The 20107-nt window shown below is 40.1% G+C and overlaps 1 protein-coding gene across 1 annotated transcript in view; it reads left to right on the top strand.

Annotated features, from left to right (window-relative positions):
* Nucleotides 1-4576: 4576 nt before the first annotated feature.
* Nucleotides 4577-20107, top strand: part of SESN3 (sestrin 3) — a 74510-nt gene continuing 58979 nt past the window's right edge. The window contains exon 1 of the mRNA XM_081326207.1: nucleotides 4577-4846. Coding sequence (XP_081182333.1) covers nucleotides 4721-4846 — 126 coding nt within the window. The 5' untranslated portion in view covers nucleotides 4577-4720. The remainder of the gene's footprint in view (nucleotides 4847-20107) is intronic.

Genomic DNA, 20107 nt, shown 5'->3' with positions numbered 1-20107 from the left:
CTTCAGTAAAGTCAGGTGTTGGTTGTTGTTTTTTAAGATCTTTCAATAATCCTCCTTGAAAGACTTGAATGTGTGCTTCTGTAACAAACATCGTACTGTATTTCTTTCTTGGGATCATTTTTGTCCAGCCCTTCAGGAGTGCAAGTCCAACACAACTGGCAACAAGAACAACAAAAAATAATAAAGAGAAACTCATGCAAATCCACGCAATCTACCTATAAGTGGAACCTTCTTCATGGGGGTTCTTGCATTCAATGGGCCTTACCACCAAGATTGTTGTTGTTAGCTGCGAAGTCGTGTCCGACCCATCGCGACCCTATGGACAACATTCCTCCAGGCCTTCCTGTCCTCTACCATCTTCTGGAGTCCATTTAAGCTCACGCCTACTGCTTCAGTGACTCCATCCAGCCACCTCATTCTCTGTCGTCCCCTTCTTCTATTGCCCTCGATCTTTCCCAGCATTAGGCTCTTCTCCAGTGAGTCCTTCCTTCTCATTAGGTGGCCAAAGTATTTGAGTTTTAGCTTCAGGATCTGGCCTTCTAAAGAGCAGTCAGGATTGATCTCCTCTAGGACTGACCGGTTTGATCGCCTTGCAGTCCAAGGGACTCGCAGGAGTCTTCTCCAGCAAAGGCCTCAATTCTTTGGCGCTCAGCCTTTCTTATGGTCCAACTTTCACTGCCATACATTGCAACTGGGAAGACCATAGCCTTGACTATACGCACTTTTGTTGACAGGGTGATGTCTCTGCTTTTTAGTGTGCTGTCTAGATTTGCCATGGCTTTCCTCCCCAGGAGCAAGCGTCTTTTAATTTCTTGGCTACAGTCCCCATCTGCAGTGATCTTGGAGCCCAGGAAAATAAAATCTGTCACTACCTCCATTTCTTCCCCATCTATTTGCCAGGAATTGAGAGGGCCAGATGCCATGATCTTGGTTTTCTTAATGTTAAGTTTCAACCCAAGTTTTGCACTCTCCTTCTTCACCCGCAACAAGAGGCTCTTTAGTTCTTCTTCACTTTCTGCCATTAGAGTGGTATCATCTGCGTATCTTAGGTTGTTGATATTTCTTCCGGCAATCTTAATTCCAACTTTTGATTCATCTAGCCCTGCCTTTCTCATGATGTGCTCTGCATATAAGTTAAATAGGCAGGGCGACAGTATACAGCCTTGCCGGACTCCTTTCCCAATTTTGAACCAATCAGTGGTTCCATGTCCAGTTCTCACTGTTGCTTCTTGACCCGCATATAGGTTTCTCAAGAGACAAATAAGATGGTCTGGTACTCCCATCTCTTTAAGAACTTGCCCCAGTTTGTTATGATCCACACAATCAAAGGCTTTAGCATAGTCAATGAAGCAGAAGTAGATGTTTTTCTGGAACTCCCTAGCTTTCTCCATGATCCAGCGTATGTTGGCAATTTGATCTCTAGTTCCTCTGCCTCTTCGAAATCCTGCCTGTACTTCCGGTAGTTCTCGATCCACATACTGCTGAAGTCTAGCTTGTAGGATTTTAAGCATGACTTTACTAGCATGAGAAATGAGTGCAATGGTGCGATAGTTTGAACATTCTTTGGCACTGCCTTTCTTTGGAATTGGAATGTAAACTGATCTTTTCCAATCCTGTGGCCACTGTTGAGTTTTCCAAATTTGCTGGCAAATTGAGTGTAGCACCTTTACTGCACTGTCTTTTAAGATTTTGAATAGCTCAGCTGGAATACTGTCACCTCCACTAGCTTTGTTGTTGCTCAGCTTTTCTAAGGCCCACTTCACTTCACATTTTAGGATGTCTGGCTCGAGGTCAGTGACCACCTCATTGTGATTATCAGGGACATTAAGCTCATTCTTGTATAGTTCTTCTGTGTAATTTTGCCACCTCTTCTTAATCTCTTCTGCCTCTGTTAGGTCCCTGCCATTTTGGTCCTTTATCATGCCCATTTTTGCATTAAACGTTCCCTTCATCTGTCCAATTTTCTTGAAAAGATCTCTGGTCCTCCCTATTCTATTGTTTTCTTCTATTTCTTTGCACTGTTCATTTAAGAAGGCATTCTTATCTCTTCTAGCTATTCTCTGGAATTCTGCATTCAATTGGGCATATGTATGTTTTTCTCCCTTACCTTTCGCTTCCCTCCTTTCCTTAGCTATTTGCAAAGCTTCCTCAGACAGCCATTTTGCTTTCTTGCATTTCTTTTTCTTTGGGATGGTTTTGGTTGCTACCTGTTGTACAATGTCGCGAACCTCTGTCCATAGTTCTTCAGGCACTCTGTCTATCAGATCTAATTCCTTAAATCTATTTGTCACCTCTACTGTATATTCAACAGGGATATGATTTAATTCATACCTGAGTGGCCTAGTGCTTTTCCCTACTTTCTTCAGTTTAAGCTTAAACTTTGCAAGGAGAAGCTCATGGTCTGAGCCACAGTCAGCTCCTGGTCTTGTTTTTACTGACTGTATAGAGCTTCTCCATCTTTGGCTGCAGAGCATATAGTCAATCTGATTTCTGTGTTGACCGTCTGGTGATGTCCATGTGTAGAGCCGTCTCTTGGGTTGTTGGAAAAGAGTGTTTGCTATGACCATCGTATTCTCTTGACAAAATTCTATCAGCCTGTGCCCTGCTTCATTTTGTACTCCAAGGCCAAACTTGCCTGTTATTCCAGTTATCTTTTGGCTTCCTACTTTAGCATTCCAATCCCCCATGATGATAAGGACATCATTTTTTGGTGTTAGTTCTATAAGGTGCTGTAGGGCTTCATAGAACTGGTCAATTTCATCCTCTTCAGCACTGGTGGTTGGGGCATAGACTTGGACTACTGTGATATTGAATGGTTTGCCTTGGATTCGAACTGAGATCATTCTGTCATTTTGAGGATTGTATCCCAGTATTGCTTTTCCTACTCTTTTATTGACTATGAAGGCTACTCCATTTCTTCTGAGGGATTCTTGCCCGCAGTAGTATACCTGATGGTCATCTGAATTAAATTCACCCATTCCTGTCCATTTTAGTTCGCTGATACCTAAGATGTCGATGTTCAGTCTTGTCATTTCTTGTTTGACCACGTCCAGCTTTCCTTGATTCATGGATCTTACATTCCAGGTTCCTATGGAGAAAAAATCTTTACAGCATCGGACTTTCCTTTCACCACCAGACACATCCACAGCTGAGCGTCCTTTCGGCTTTGGCCCAGTCGCTTCATTCTTTCTGGCGCTACTAGTACTAGCCCTCTGCTCTTCCCCAGTAGCATATTGGACGCCTTCCGACCTGAGGGGCTCATCTTCCAGCGTCATATCGTTTTGCCTTTTGGTACTGTCCATAGGGTTTTCATGGCAAAGATACTGGAGTGGGTTGCCATTTCCTTCTCCAGTGGATCACGTTTTGTCAGAACTCTCGGCTATGACCTGTCCGTCTTGGGTGGCCCTGCACGGCATAGCTCATAGCTTCATTGAATTACGCAAGCCCCTTCGCCACGACAAGGCAGTAATCCATGAAGGGGACCACCAAGATAGCAATCTCAATTTAGCTGGCCTCAGCGAGACAAACCCAAGGTATTCACGCATTTTATTCAGCTATGACATGGTTTGGGGTTTGTTTGTTTTTTAGTTTAGAGCACTGCATTCTAGTTTGTAAATCATGGTTTGCAGCTTCCCTTTGTTTTATTAAAGCCTGCTATGGATTAGCAAACTGTCAACCCAAGGATAGGGTTTTGCAAGCGCCAAAGCGAGAGAGAAAGCAGCTTTTCACAACTTTGTGTCTTCTAGCTGCATCTGACTTCAGTTCCCCCCCTTAACCAAAGCTAGCAAGCTGAATTGATTGGGAATATTCGGAGTTGGAATCTGAATAGTTTAGACCAGGGGTCGGCAACCTTGGCTCTTTTATGACTCGCGGACTTCAACTCCCAGAATTCCCGAGCCAGCATAGCTGGCTCGGGAATTCTGGGAGTTGAAGTCCGCGAGTCATAAAAGAGCCAAGGTTGCCTACCCCTGGTTTAGACGATTTGCGGAAGAATGGAACAAAGCATCGCGCATTTAACACACACACACACACACACACACACACACACACACACACAATCCGAGATTGGACTTCAACAATTTTCTGCCCCCTTTTCTGGAAGCAGCAAAACTAAGGATGATCCGTTCCCGCAGTTTTGCTTTAGGATTTCGACAGTTTCGTAAACAAAGCTTCGCCTTTCCTCCTCCTTCCCGGGAGCTGCAAAAGGGGGGCGTAACCGCCTCGTGCGCTCTCTCTCTCTCTCTCTCTCTCTTTCCCCCCCCCCGTCTCCTTGACCGAGGCGCCTCTGATTGGTGGGCGGAAGCCCAGCCTCCAAACCTCCAGCTGGACGTCCGCCTCCTCTTCGTCCCGCCCCTCTACCCTCTGGGTTCCCGCCCCTCACTCGGAGACTGCCCGGAGATGAGGACGAGAGAGAAGCGCCTGGATTGGTTTGCCCTCTTGCAGCGTTTCTACTGGCCGGTCGGGTAGAGAAGGGGCGTGGTCGGAGAGCGGCGATTGGCCGCGGCAGAGGGGTGTGCGCGAGGGGGAATGGAAGCGGCTGTTCCTGGGCTGGAGAAGCCAAGCGGGGCTGGAAGGGGCGGGGGAGGGGGCGGCGGCCCGAGGCGCTTCTGCTGGGGCTGCAGTCGCCGCCGCCGCCGCCGCCGCCGCCGGGCTCCGAAGCCAGCCGGACGCTGAGCCCGCCGCCGCTTCCCTCCTCTGCCCGCCGCTCGCCGGCTGCACCATGAACAGAAGCGGCGGCGCCACGTCTTGCCCTCCGGCGGTGCCCGGCGACGGCCACAGCAGCGGGCACGGGCGCAGCAGCGAGTGCCGCCGGGTCTGTAGCAACTGCCGGAAAGTCCTCAGGCAGGTGGGTCTGCCTTTTCTCCCCGACACGGCGAGGGGCTGCTCCGCCTGGGTTCGGCTGCCTTTCTCGGCGCCCTTCCGGAAACGCGGGACGACAGCATCCATCATCCACGGCACTGGCTGAGGATGACGGGTTCTAGTTTGGCACCCGGGGTTGGGGGTGGGGGGGGGGGTTAGGGGAAATCCGGCTGAGGGAAGGCTATTGGGCTGCTTGCTCCGGCCACACCTCCTCAGAAGGGCTTTGAGAGGGGGCTGGGTAGAAATCTTCTCTTTAAAAAAATAAAAATCTGCGGGTTGTTATTGTTTGGGGGGGGAGGTTGTTCCTTGGGAGGGTTTTGCAATGATTTCCTCAAAAAATCTATAAATAGATGCACATGAGCATATATAAAATTTATTGCAACTGCTTCTCTGCTGCTTCATTCAGATATATGTACACCCAAACATACAAGAAATATGTATATATATATATATAGACATATATGTATTAGCTTGCTAGGTTTATCTGATTTTTTTTATGGCAATAAATGTACACTCACGTTTCCCTATATCTCCTCATGGTTCGAGGGATATAAAATAAGACACAGGTAATAAAAACGCCTAATAATTTTGTGTTGAATTATGTGCTGATTGCGTGTTGTGTGAATATCCGTACTGTTTGGTAATGTTGCATTCCCATTGTGCCTTTCCTGTATGTGGCGCTTCTGGTTTTGCCTTTTCCGAAAATGTGTTCAAGGGGCTTTTTTATTAAGACCTCACTTCTTTAAAGGAAAAGAGTTTGGGGTAATGCATAAGAGAAATGGCTTTGAATAAAACAGTGCATGATATTCAGGATCAAATATAGTAGATAATCATGTTCATTAAAATCAGAAATTGAGTGGAGGAGATATTCTTTTGATCACCTCTAAGTGATAACTTGATATCCAGCTAGAACATAGGGCTTGCTGTAAGTATATATGGATATAGGAATTGAGTCTTTGTGAATGCTAGTAATCCTTGCCCTAGTAATAAAATACAAGTAATGCTAATAATCCTTTCTAGTAATGTTTATACTGCAATAAAATACAAAAATAGATAATGCCTAAATAACTCTGAGCACTGCAGTGCTTTCTGTACTTCCATCACAAAAAGATAAATGGTATTTGTTGTGTCATAGATCCAAGTGCCAAAACAGCAGATTCATGATTATCAGGTTTTTGAAATCATACTGTGAATCATTTTATATCTTAAAATCAATCTTCACCAATCTGGTGCCTTCCAGATGGACCACAGTTTCTATAATCACCTTATATAGGTTAAGATGGGGAAGGCTGTATTAAAAATTATCCATACATATCTATATTTCATTATTATAAGCACATAAATCCCACTGATTTCAGTGAGAGACTAAACTGGCATGTGTTCATATTTTAATAATAATGTTTGTATTGTTGCATTTCTATTGTTTTTTGATACTATTGCTTTTCTTCCTAATATTTCAACTCTGCCCTATTGACCCTGAAGATTCAAGCTTGGAAAATTTGTTTGGATTGTGTATTCCCCCTTTCAAAGCTTTGACCTCTGTAGATATTGTCTCCTATATCAAATTCTCCCTAGCATAATTGTATTATGTCTGAAAATTTCACTGTATTTTTTCTCATCTCAGCCTTCTTCATTATATAGTTATTGCTAATGAAAATGCTTTTGGACAATATTAAGATTTTTCATCTGATGAACTTTTAACAAAGGACCCTAAAGGACTAACACAGTCTTCAGTATTGATTGTTCCTGTATTATCCATCACAATAATAAATTCCTTCTGATGAAAGAATGAAATTGAAAAAGTGAGGAATAGCTGGGTAGTGGGTTGGTACAATCAGGCTGAGTGATATGTGTCTTCGAAATATTGTTTTCAACACAAGTCTTGGGGAAAAAGGATATGTTTGTGCAGCTGACTGGTTATGCTCCATCAATGTTTTGTGAGATCTTTATTATGTTGAAGTATATAATTAGGGGAACATTCGTTGCTCCCTGCATATCATTGGCTGGGTATATGCATTGTACTGGACCACAATGATGCAAACCATATTATACTCTATCTTGTTGTCTGAACCGGGCATTACATCATATAGTATATGAATCCAGTTGTTTGTTCAGTAAACCATAGTTTAGCAGACTGTGGCTTAGTTGATACATAAATATGCTTATTATATTAATAGCAGTACAGGTGAGTATTTCCTCTGTCCAAATAAATGTACTATAATTACTGGAGAAAATCTATGCTATTGGAAAAAGTCAACACTATCTTGATGGCACATACAGTAATCAGTTTAATAAAAACTTCTACACTATAATTGATTGGACAAGAGAAATCTATGCATACTGTCCATATTTGTGTTTTTATGTAATCACAGAAATACATATCTAAGACATATGTAGATTTGTCTTATCCAATTAATAAAAGTTGCCCTGAATTTAAATAGACCTATTATTTTAAATATATGGAAGACGTTAAAAACTATAAATTGTTAATATCTTGAGAGACATTTTCCACTTTTTTCCAAAGGAAATGAGTCAAAAGACATGCCTGCTATTGTCCACGTAGATGGCACCTAACAACTTATTTAATTTGCATTTTTAAACAATCTGGTTCTAAATGTGAGCAAAGCCACAATGTGATTGGTTTTTCACTTAGCATGGTTGTATCATCCAAGTCCCTAATGCCTTGGGGAAATCATGATTGTCAGTATGTTGTGTGAATTAACCCAGTTCAATAAACCTTGGTAAACAAAATCAAGTCTAAGCACAGAAGGCTTCAAATTTGGGGGGATGGTGATTACAACTGGAATTTCAAGAATATGGCAGGCATTCTTCCAAAGTAACTGCTTGTGAGGAGAGTTTTCTGTTCATAAAATATGTTGTGTAAATCCCTGATTTAACAAACACCTTGCTACCACTTCATAGAAGTACCATCTATATGGCTTCTAGTTTATGCAACATTTATTCTTTTCAAGCAAGGGTGTGTACCTGCATCAAATCACTTCACAATGTTTATTTTACATCCAAGAAAATTTCTGGGGCCCATTTCAATTACAAAGGCATTTTATAAGTAAAAAGTCATGATGGAGGTTGACATTTTGTTTTCAGTATGTCAGCTTTTAATTTTTGGTAAAGCCATTTCCCTAGGAAGGCAACTTGGTGGGTGCCAAGGAAAGGAACTTTGAATCATTGTGTGTACCCATGTGCAGATTTCTTCAAAAGAATGACATATTTGGATTGCATCCTTTTTGTGTGATAGAATATATACTGAGGAAAAGAGAACACTGTGCCCGCCCTGAGCTTCTGACCAGGTGGGATAAAAATCAGATAAATAAAATACAGTTTAATTTGTTTACCAGGTGAAGCTCAGTAAAAGTCCTTGCAACTGCATCCACACTGTATTCCATTAGTTGGCAATAGGTGCTATTGCAGTAAGTGGAATATGAGTTGTACACAGGAGGAACTTTGGTTCAAATCTTTGTTCAGCAATGAAATTCACTGGTGATTCTTCGACCACCTTTCTCCTAATTAACCTTATCTTCCACTTCTCTCTGGAAAACAGGCAGGGTGGAAAAAAAATGATAAGAACCCTGGCTAGCTTGTAAACTGGCATGAAGCTGAAACACTCCAATTAAACTTCTACAGGGGATGTTAACACAAGTAAGAATCTAAGCTAAGCAGTGATTGAGCACACGAGGGAAGGAGGAGTACTTGGCTGTAATGCTTGTTCCCAGCTCTGTAAGTGACATTGAAAACTTATAAACAATAAACCAAACCTTGCTAATATCTGCTTCCCTCCCCCTCCCCCCTTGCTCACCCCCCCCAGCCCCAACCCACCGGAAAAACCAAATTTCTTACAGCACATTCTTAACAATGTTAACATCCTGTCCATCTACAGGTTAGCAATATTCTGATCTCTTAGTACATGTGGCTAACTGAATGCATTAGCTGAGATGTTTTTTATTTGTCTAGTGCAAATGAATTAAAACTGCTGAGCTGTGCAAAAGCATCAACTTACAGCAAAAGTTTTGTTTGTCTTTGTTCTGCTCTGTGTGTGTGTGTGTGTGAGAGAGAGAGAGAGAGAGAGAGAGGGAGGGGGGAGGGAGGGAGGGAGGGAGGAAAAAAACCTCAAGTCTTGCTTTGGCAACCTCTTTCTAATTATATCTTTGCATCATGATTTCTCTTGTAAATATGAAGAAACATGTAAGTCAATGAGCTCAAATATTTGTGCTCTTTGTCCCAAAGCTGTTTTTCTTTTTTCCTTCCTCTGTGAGGCCAAGTGCCAATCAAAGTTGTTTTTCAAGCCATGAAATTGTAGAATTCTCTCTTCCGTTCTCCCAAAGGGTTTGGCTCTGGAAAGCAGGCATGGGGGTAGGGATAAAACATTTTTTAAAAAGCTGTACTGTAAGTGCTTTAGACTCATAAAAACTGTATCCTGTGCTAACAAATGTCTATGTTTGCTACATGTATTTACTTCTAGCTCTCCATACACTCATGAACTCTTGGATCATATTACACATCCTACTTGATCTTTCCCCCTCACCCCTTTGCAACTTGTGAGAAATATCATGAACTTGACAAGCACAGAAATGTACAGCTGAGTTCCTAACTTGGCTGAGTTCTCTCTTCACTAGAGGTCTTCTGTCTTGGATAAGCTCCACTGCGCAGAATATGGAATAGACCTGCAAATCCGATAATCCCTGATTCAGATTTTATTTTAAAAAAACAACCTGCAGATCAGGGTAGGAAACCTGAACTATTGCTGCATGACAAATCCCTGCAATCTTCAAAAGTGGCTGATGCTTTCTGGGAGTTGTAGTTCATAAATATCTGTGTGTCACAATTTGCCTATTCCAATGTAGATGTTCTTCAACACTTCCCCACACCAGTGTATTGTGGGAAATACAGGTAGTTCACAACTTTCGACATCAATTGAGCCCAAAATTTCTGTTGCTAAGTGAGACAATTGTTAAGCGAGTTTTGCCTGATTTTAACAACCTTTCTTGCCACAGTTGTTAATTGAATCACTGTAGTTGTTACGTTAGTAACACTGTTGTTAAGTGTTACTGGCTTCCCCATACACTTTCCTCAGGAGCATTTTAGAATTGGTTTGTCATTGTTTTGTTCCAGATTTTTTTAATTCTTCAGGTTAGCCAATATTCCTGGAATTTCAGGTGATCATATACTAACCAGGATCAACCTGCTTGATTTCCAAAATTAGACTACTGCTTAGATCAAGGAGAAGAAATCTATGATCTTCCAGATGTTATAGGTAATCCGCAACTTACAACAGTTCATTTAGTGATCATTCAAAGTTACAATGGCATTGAAAAAAGTGATTTATGACTGTTTTTCATAGTTATGACCATTGCAGTGTCCTCATGGTCGTGATCAAAATTAAGACACTTGGCAATGGGTTCATGTTAATGACGGTTGCAGTGTCATGTGATCATCCTTTATGAATTTATAACACCAAATCAATGGGGAAGCCAGTTTCACTTAACAGCTATGTTACTAACTTAACAACTGCAGTTATTCACTTAACAGCTGTGGCAAGAAAGGTCATAAAGTGGGGCAAACTCACTTAACAAATATCTCACTTAGCAACAGAAATGTTGGGCTCAATTGTGGTCATATGTCAAGGACTACCTATACTAAAGTAAAAAAATTTACAGCCAGCCAATATGGCCACTGATAAAACATAAAGAGTTATAATATAGAGGACCAGATTCTCCAGTGCACTCCCACAGGGAGGGCCTTCTCAGGGTGTTGCCGGTTAAAGAATGCCGGCGGATGACACCCAGGGGGAGGGCCTTCTCTGTGGGTGCACCTGCCCTCTGGAACCAGCTGCCCACGGAGCTCAGGACCACCCCCGACCTTCGTTCATTTCGCCGGGACCTGAAGACCTGGCTCTTTGAGCTTTCTGGCCCAGGCTGAGAGTTTTTAATTGGGGTTTTATATTTTTTCAGGGATTAAATTTAATTCTTTTTAATTGTTTTTAATTTTTGTATCAATGTTTTAATTACCCTGTAAACCGCCCTGAGTCCTTCGGGAAAGGGCGGTATATAAATCCAAAAAAATAAATAAATATACTTGAACATTAGTCAAGTTTATAATTACATTCACTTTGCAGCTTTGAGATAGCTATTGCCCTTTATCATTGTATCACAAAGGGAACTTTAGAAATCATACTATCCTTGCCAACATTATTTTGAGTTTAAGGGCAGCTGGACTGCATCCATAGCTTATCAGAGCCAAAAGCTACCAGACCAATCCTGGTAATCTTTTAAAACATAGAATAGGTAAAGGATGTGCATCAATTAGAGGTAATATCAATCTCTACAACAATAGAACTTGGTCTTCCAGCTAAACTATATCTTACATACTTTACATGTTAGCACTTGTTTGCCTTCTTTTTAAAAGCTTTATTATATTTTTAAAAAAAATAAGCAAACAGTAAACAAGAGATTTTAAAATATTATTGGTATTGTTTTTTCCTGCCTTCCATTAACAAGGAAGATAATAGCAAGAAAAATGTAAAGAATCATTATTCCCAGATTTGGGAATTATAATGGTAAATATTCTAAGAAGGGAAAAGCTAAAACTGCCATAATTTGGAGGAACTGCTATGGGAAAAATAAATATTTTCCCAAGGCTAAACCTTCTTATATATGGTCTCTAATAAAAAATTGAAGGCAAGATATTAAATGCTAGACACAAATAACTATCTTAATATGACCTAATAAAAGGCTGAGGATCAAGCCTTTTACAAGGCTTAAAAGAACAAAGTGGACTGGCAGTATCCAGTTTTAAATATTAGCAAGATATCTGCTTAACTTGGACCACATCTGGATGAAATCTCTTTAGGGCTAGATTGCTTCTATGGTATTAAGGGAGCAGGATTCTCAAATGGTTTACACAAATAATTTTGTACATAGAAGTTTTACCAGTTAAGAGACAATAACTTACAGAGAGTCCAAGATCTAATTAATAAGGCAACAATGATGAAATCTTTTGAGATGTTTTGTTTGGAAAGATCATAATCACCTCACTTGTTTCAGTATCTTCAAATAAACAGTATAGTTGTAAATGAAATATGAATGTGTTAGTAGACATAGACTTGTGGTTATGTTTGTTTAATATTCTAATACATCTCTCATTCTGGAAACATTTATGGGGCTGTCAGTATCTAGCTTTTCCCAGTTTCCAGTACTTTAAGCAGCAGCAGTAGAGCCTAGCCAGAGCAGATACTTGACTCTCGATGATCTTAAAAATTGTCTAGAGTTGAACATGTTTAGTATTTAGTAGAAGACCACGAAAGTACCAAGTCATAAAATCATCCTGGGTGAAGGCAATGGCACACTATCTCAGTATTGTTGCCCCAAAAAGTATATGGACGATACGGATAAACGTATGAGAAGTTGAGGTCATTTTATCTATACAGCTGTTGCTGCTACTGTTATCTTAACAGAGGCTGTATCTACTGTTATCTTTAACAGAAGCTGTATCATCCACACTTCATTAGCTTTTACAAGTGGACCATCAGAGGAACAAATGGGGATTCATACTGAATGACTAGTGAGTTACAAGTGTAGGCTTACCTGTCAAACATTTCCAGTTGTCTTGAAAAAGTTGCTCATTTCTTTGGTTGTTATATGTAAAATAGTAGTAATTCTGTCCTGCCACAGAGGATAACTGTGAGCATTTAAAAAATGATGGTACCTCTCTGTTTTGTTTTAAGGATAAAGTGGACTGTGAATCTATTGAATGGGTTTATTTGCTTCATAAAATAGGTTATGAAGACTGGTATAGACAACAGGCGACACTCATTCTAATAAGGTAATGTTTGGCTCCTGTCCAACATTAACTGTATTAAATATATTTTTTGGCCAATGGGATTTGTATATCAACTAGTATATCATCAATACCATATGTCTATTTAGTTATGTTAACATTTAGAATGACTTCATGTATAATTTTAGCAGTCATTGGTTTCCCATTTGGACACTACTTGTAGATTAATGCTGTCAGTGAAAACTTGGAAACACTACGATTGCAGACTAGATAGAAGAGTGAAGTATGTAGGTACAGTAGTAACTTTAGATTCAGGATTTAATGATATCATATGAGTTCAATTCCAGTAAGCAAAACCTACTGTTTTTGGGTAGGACTTTGGTCTTCCCTAAAGTTTTTGCACTGTAGCACCACTGTGTGTTTGTAATTGATAACAGTTGCATAAGATAAATCTGGTACAAATTATTCATAGCTATGCTGAATTGCCAATTTGATTTCTGTGGTTCTCATACTAGGTTCATCTATAATTCTACTAAGTTCCAGAAGCAGGGTAGCTTATATATTACCTAATTTTTGCACAGTGTGCATATACAAAATGGAATTAGAGTCTTGTGCCTCTAATTAGTATATCTCACTAGAACACAGATGTATTTTCTGATACTAATGTCTCACTTCCATACTTTATATTTTTTATTGGGAAGTGTTGGGTATGTATCTTAAATGTGATCTGAACAACTTCTATTTCTACCTTCTAAGGCAGACTGAAAAAAGCAAGGATAGATAGATGTTTTCCCTAACTCTGTCACCCCCGGGAAAGTTGAGCTTCTTTTACTATAATCTTGCCATTCTAGGGAAAGGGTAAACCAGTGTGAGCTAGTGATTCTTATTCTGTCACTTTTCTCATTTCCCCCCCCCCCAACAATCCAGAGCCCAACAGTCCTTGAAGGACACTGAATTATTTTTTTTAGCAAAATTCTCCAAAAAGAAGTTTTATTGAAGCAATTAGACATGTTCTCTTCAGACTCTTTGGAAAATGGATGGCTTTTTAAAAGTATTGACCAAGTGAATGCCACCCCCAGTTTGCCACAATGCAGTCTAACCAATTAAATTGTTATTGGCGAGAACCAAGCAATTTGAAAAGATCAAGTAGGTAGGGTGGAAGAGATATGTTGGCATTCTTTTATTTTACAAGAAGCCTTTTGAGTGGTTGATCAAGGAAGATAAGAAATTCCATCTTGTTTAACTGATTAAATAGTAGCAGTTAAGAGAAGGCTGTGGTTTTGATGGGGATTTTAAGAACACCGCCAAATATTTTACTTTGTAGACTTCATATCTGACTTGAAGGAGTCATGATGTATTTTGCTATAGGAGTGTTTTAAGTACAGAACTCTAAAAGAAGCTTAAATGTTTAAGTATTTGCCACTAATTTGCTGCTTGTTTTCATTTTACATCCCTGCCGAAACATTTTGACAGCTGTAACTAGAAAATTATTTGTGAAAGTTGCTGGAATGATTTTTTAAAAACTATTAAATTAGATTAGCCTTGTTTAATTCCGCATATAGATGAAAGCAGAATTATAAGAAAACAATAAATAAAAAAGTAATCAGTGGTATAGATGCAATCCCTCATTATATGCAGTGGGTAGGTGTTTCACCAGTCTTGATTCCCTCAGTGTTTATAGAATCATAAAAATAGAAAGATTATATAGCCCACTAAATCAGATGAATATCCTGGCTCAGGTTATACATGTGTAACGGAGTTTGAAATTCAGAAATTCTTCTACTGGTGAACCTCTGTTATTGTCAAGATGATTTTCATAGCATTTAACTGGAGTCCGCTACTTTTAATAGTGTTATTCGTTTCCTATTCCTTCCATTTGTTTTCATTTCATTTCCTTACCCTTGAATGTTCCCATTGCTCTTCTCCGAATATTTGGATCCTTAAAGTGTGGTCTAACCAATGCAAAATAAAGTGGAACTCCTTGTTCCCTTGATTTAGAAACTTATGTTCAGCTGGCAACTGTGTTTCTATATTTGACAGCCAAACTCAGTATTCAGCTTCTGATCCTCTATAACTCCAAGATCACTTTTTTACAGATATGCCTTGATATCCTACATCAGACATGTCAAACACAAGGCCCGGGGGCCGGATCCGGCCCGCGAAGTGGTTTCATGTGGCCCCCGAAGCCATCCTGGAAACAGTGAGGAAACGGCCCCCACTGCCTTGGCCCTGGCCCAGAGACCCTCCTTCTGCCAGAGACCCTCAGATCTGTCCCACTCCTGACCAGGCCCCCATAGGCACCCTTGATGCGAACGATGTAGAGCTGGCCACGCCCACCCAGTAGGCCATACGCACTCTAGCCACGCCCACCCAGTAGGCCACACCCACCCTGGCCACGCCCCCCCCCAAGGGCAACCGCAATGGTGATTTGGCCATCAATGAAATTGAGTTTGACACCCCTGTCCTACATTGTATATTTGTGCCTTGATGGCTCGCCCTTGCATGAAAACATTTACATGTATCTCTATTAAATTTAAATTCAGTCTTGTTTTCCAAGCTATCAGAACATCTGCGTGTTTCATTTTTGCCTTCAAGACTACGACCACAAATTGAGGCCAGAATTTCTGCTGCTGAGGGAGACATTTGTTTCAGTGAATTTTGCTCCGTTTTACGACCTGTCTTTCCACAGTTGTTAAGTGAATCAGTGCAGCTCTTAACCTAGTAACATGGTTGTTAAGTGGATCTGGCTTCCCCATTGACCTTGTTTGTCAAAAAGTCACAAGAGGGGATCACATGAGCCCGGGACACAGCAGTTGTCATAAATATAAGCCAGTTGCCAAGCATCTGAATTTTGATCATGTGACCATGGGGATGCCGCAATGATTGTGTGAAAAATGGTGAAAGTCACGTTTTTCAGTGCCAGTGTAACTTCAGACAGTCACTAAACGAGCTGTTGTAAGTCAAGGACTACTTGTACTCCTGGACGACCAGCATCTTATCTTTGGGAGTTTGCCTCTCATCCCACGTAGATTTGAGTATACAAATACACTATAACAGAGTTGGAAGGGACCTTGGAGGTCTTCTAGTCCAACCCCCTGCTCAAGCAGGAGACCGTGTTCAGTTCCAGACAAATGGCTGTCCAGTCTCTTGATATGACTTTTTATAACCATACTATTTATCCTCCCAATGTGCTTATAATATTTGCTTGGATATGCTGGTTTCACTCCCCTCTGGCAAGGGGAAATGGAATTCCCCATAAATTTGCCACATATAGCACCAGATTTTTCTAGCTTTCAGTATTAAATAAAACTTTGGGAAAACAGAGAGAAGGGAGTTGCCATGGAAAACCAGTATATAGAAATTAATGAGCGCATGTGCAAACATATGCCAATTTTCTGTTAAATAATAACTTAAGTTAATGCTAAACATAAATATGAACACATTAGCTGTGTAGTCTCTAAAATGAGTCAGTGCAGCCTAACATGTAGATTACCCAATATGTGCTTTTTAAAACTTTTCTATATATTATGTACCTACATGTTAAGTAGTTGTAAAGAATCTCTATGTAGAATTATTTAACAGACATTCTATACTTTTAAAATAAGACATATATACAATATACGTTGTCACAAAGATTCAAGACTTGGTTGTTAAAAAATGAAAAATAATATGTCCTCATAAACATTTTAGTGGTGACATTGGCTCCATTGTTTAGAAAAGAGTTGGTGAATATTTTTGATCAGGTTAGTTTCAAGCAATGCAGAATTAGTTATATTAGGGGTTTTGTTTTTGTTTTTAAAAAGTACTAATTTTTAATCATGGTTTTAAATTCGCTTGATTTAAATTTATCAGCCTTAGAAGAGAGGAGATTCAGCATGTTGCTTCTCTGCTGAAAAATCATTTCCACCTTCTTTTATTAACAGAAATGAGCCTTTAAAGTTTGTTGCCCATGTCTTCATATTTTGTAGCCAGCATTACGTAGCTGTGATCACTCCTAGTCCAACATAATGTATATCTGAATGCCCAAAAGGTGATACAGTTCAGAAAGATTGCCTTTTATTGAATTCATACCTGGGTTGAAAACTTCTCAGTGACATTTAACAAGTCATAATGGTGTGCTCTTATTTCTTAACCACTAAGCAGCTCTAAAAGACAGCTAACTGGTTTGGAATCAGATTAGTTTGGAAACCCCCATCTTCGAGTGGAGAACCCATAATTTGTCTTTTGCTGACCACATGCCCAGGCCCCCAAGAAGGACAAGCCCTGAGAGCTATTAAGTAATTGCAGAAGAACGAACCTTTTTTTTAAATACTAAAGGCAAACAGATATGCTTTATTCAGTCCTCTTTCTTCAATAATCCCTCACTTCATACATTTCTGAGCACTGCAAGCAAAACGTCCATTGTGATGTGGAGGAAGAATGCGGCATGCTTCCTTCTGCAAATTTTCTCAAAATGGTGCATGTAAACCACCTTCCCTTAGGCTCTCAGGGACACAGATGTTACGATATACCCACCTCCTAGCTCCATACCCTCTTGGAGCCGAGGAGAAATTCTCTGTTTTTACGCAAAATATATCCTTTGTGGAATCTTCAGTTACTCTGATCACCAGGAGGCACTGCATGACAGATTTTATTGGAGCTCTCTAGATGAGGCTGGCCAGATTTTATTCTAATCTATGTGGTTCAAATCCTCTTCTAGAAATTAAAAAAGAGATTTTTAATGTTTTGTGAAAAGCAGACAAGTGGCAGCACGGAGGAACCTGTTAAAAAGAGCAGCTTGCTGTTGTTAGCTGCAACGGTGTTGTTGCCTCTGTGCAGTGGTGGGATTCAAATATGTGAACAACCTTTTCTCTGTGTGGATGTCGCTTCCGGAAGTCCGTTCTCGGCCTGGGTAACAAAAAATTAGCTACCGGTTCTGCCAAAGTGGTGCGAACTGGCTGAATCCCACCACTGCCTATGTGTGTTAATTATTTGAAGTCATGAACTACGTGCAACCTTGTTTCTATTAAACAAATATTAAAAGAGTAATAATATCACTGCACTTCTGTCTTGGACAGTCCCTTCGTACATTATTTTTAACTTTCTTCTTTGCATTTTTTTAAACTTGCATATTATGAAGCCAAGCCTTTATGCAGCCTTTATATGATTCTATATCCACTGTTATTGTATTAACCTTTGCTGTCGCTATCATGTTATCCACTTCATTAGATTCAAAAGAAGAGTATCCATGTCAACACAGTTAGGCAATGTTAACATAATCAGGATTTGTTGAAATGCCAAGAATTGTAAAGGTACATAAAGATGCTAGATTTAGGCACACTCCTTAATACGGTAGCTTCATTTTTGCTAGCTGACCTAGGCCTGATAATACATCCTCTGATTCTGAAGACACGGTTGACTGCTGTTGTATAGTTGAAGCTTCCTTATATAAAAGTAGTCCTCAACTTATGACCACAATTGAGCCCAAAATTTATGTTGTTAAGGGAGAGATTTGTTAAGTGAGGTTTGGCCCATTTTATGACCTCTCCTGCCACAGTTGTTAAGTGAATCACTTTAGTTGATAAGTTAGTAACCTGTTTGTATGTGAATCTGGCTTCCCCATTGACTTGTGAGAAGGTCACAAAAGGTGATCACGTGATCCTGGGACACAGCAGCAGTCATAAATATGAACCAGTTGCCAAGCAACTGAATTTTGATCGTATAATCATGGAGATGCTGCGAAGGTCGTAACTCTGAAAAAAGGTCATAAGTCACATTTTTCAGTGCCGTTGTAACTTTGAACGGTCACTAAACAAACTGTTGCAAGTCAAGGATTACATCTGTACAAAATGGTCTATTTTGTCTGATGAAGATAGACTTGAATTAATTCAAGGTAAGATCCATTAAAAATATTCCAAAACAGGATGAAGTCATTTTCTCTATTGCTCAGTCATCCTTAACGTTACTTGATATGTTTTTGATTCCCTCAGTGTTTGCATTGACTATTTTTTCTAGTCTAGCCTAAGAGTTTGTTGGGTGCTTTCCAATTTTAAGTTCGTTACCCAAGAGCCAATATCACCCATGAACCATCCACATGCCTACTGGACCAAATATTTTCCTTCCAAATATTATATGAAAATAAGCCAGCACAAGTGTGGCTGCATCCTTAAGAAATCGCTTGGAAGGTGAAAGTAGGGATCGTTTAAACTATTAGCACAAGGAACACTAGTTGTTAGCAGGGAGCTCCATTTGGCTCTTTATTACTGCGTGAATTTAGAATATACCCCATCATGTAATTTAAGACTGTCTAACCCCCCCCTTTTTTTAAAGAATGGTGGCCATTTTGAAATGTGCCATTTTGTTTTGATACAAAACATATGTCTTTCAAGTTGCAAGGCACAGACAGTCTTTCTTTATCCAAACAAGCTGGGGTGGGGGTGGGGAGAGGGATTGGACTCCAACTTCTGCTTCTAATTCCCACTGGGGATAAGAGTAAAGAAGGAAAGGGACGCTGTTATTCTACTTGCTGAGCTGAAAATCTGGCTCTGAATGGGTGGGTCAGCATACTTTGTCTGGAAGGCTGCCAGGCTTGAGCGCAAACCACAGTTCAAAGTCGTTTCTCCTGTCTTCCCTTTTCTTGCTTGTAAAACTGGGAAGTCAAGCAGAGGTTTTGGAAAACTCTTCTGACCTTCCTAATACTGAAATAATAATAATAATAATAATAATAATAATAATAATAATAATAATAATAATAATAATAATAATAATAATAATAATAATAATAATAATAATAATAATAATAATATATTATTTGTATACCGTCCTTCTCCCGAAGGACTCAGGGCGGTGAACAGGGCAAACATATAAAAGTACACAACATCCTTCACCTTGCGTTCTGGCTGAGCTGAATACAGGTAGTCCTCGACTTACAACAGTTCATTTAGTGACCGTTCAAAGTTGCAATAGAGCTGAAAGAAGCGAGTTATGATGATTTTTCACACTTAATGGCCATTGCAGCATCCCCATGGTCACGTGAACAAAACTCAGGTGCTTGTCAACTGACTCATGACGGCTTCAATGTCCCCGGGGTCATGCGATCACCTCTTGCAACCTTCTGACCAGCAAAGTCAATGCAGAAGCCAGATTCATTTAACAACCATGAAACTAACTTAACTGCAGTGTTTCATTTAACAACTGTGGTAAGAACGGTCGTAAAGCACGGCAAAGCAACAAATGTTTCACTTAGCAACAGAAATGTTGGGCTCAATTGTGGTCGTACGTTGAGGACTACCTGTAATGCATACCATCTTCTAGATCTATCGGGCATTCCAATTGTCTAGTGTTTTAAAGTATAATACCTACAACTGCTTATGCCTGAATCTTTGCTAGGTGCAGTTTAAGAGATCACTAATTGCATTCATAAAAATAAATTATAAATACAATCTAAAGGGCCACACAGCAGGTTGTGGTGGGGAGG

The sequence above is a fragment of the Vipera berus genome, assembly GCF_964194415.1.
Source record: "Vipera berus genome assembly, chromosome: 4".
NCBI classification, from domain to species: domain Eukaryota; kingdom Metazoa; phylum Chordata; class Lepidosauria; order Squamata; family Viperidae; genus Vipera; species Vipera berus.
This window is presented reverse-complemented; position numbering and strand designations above follow the sequence as displayed.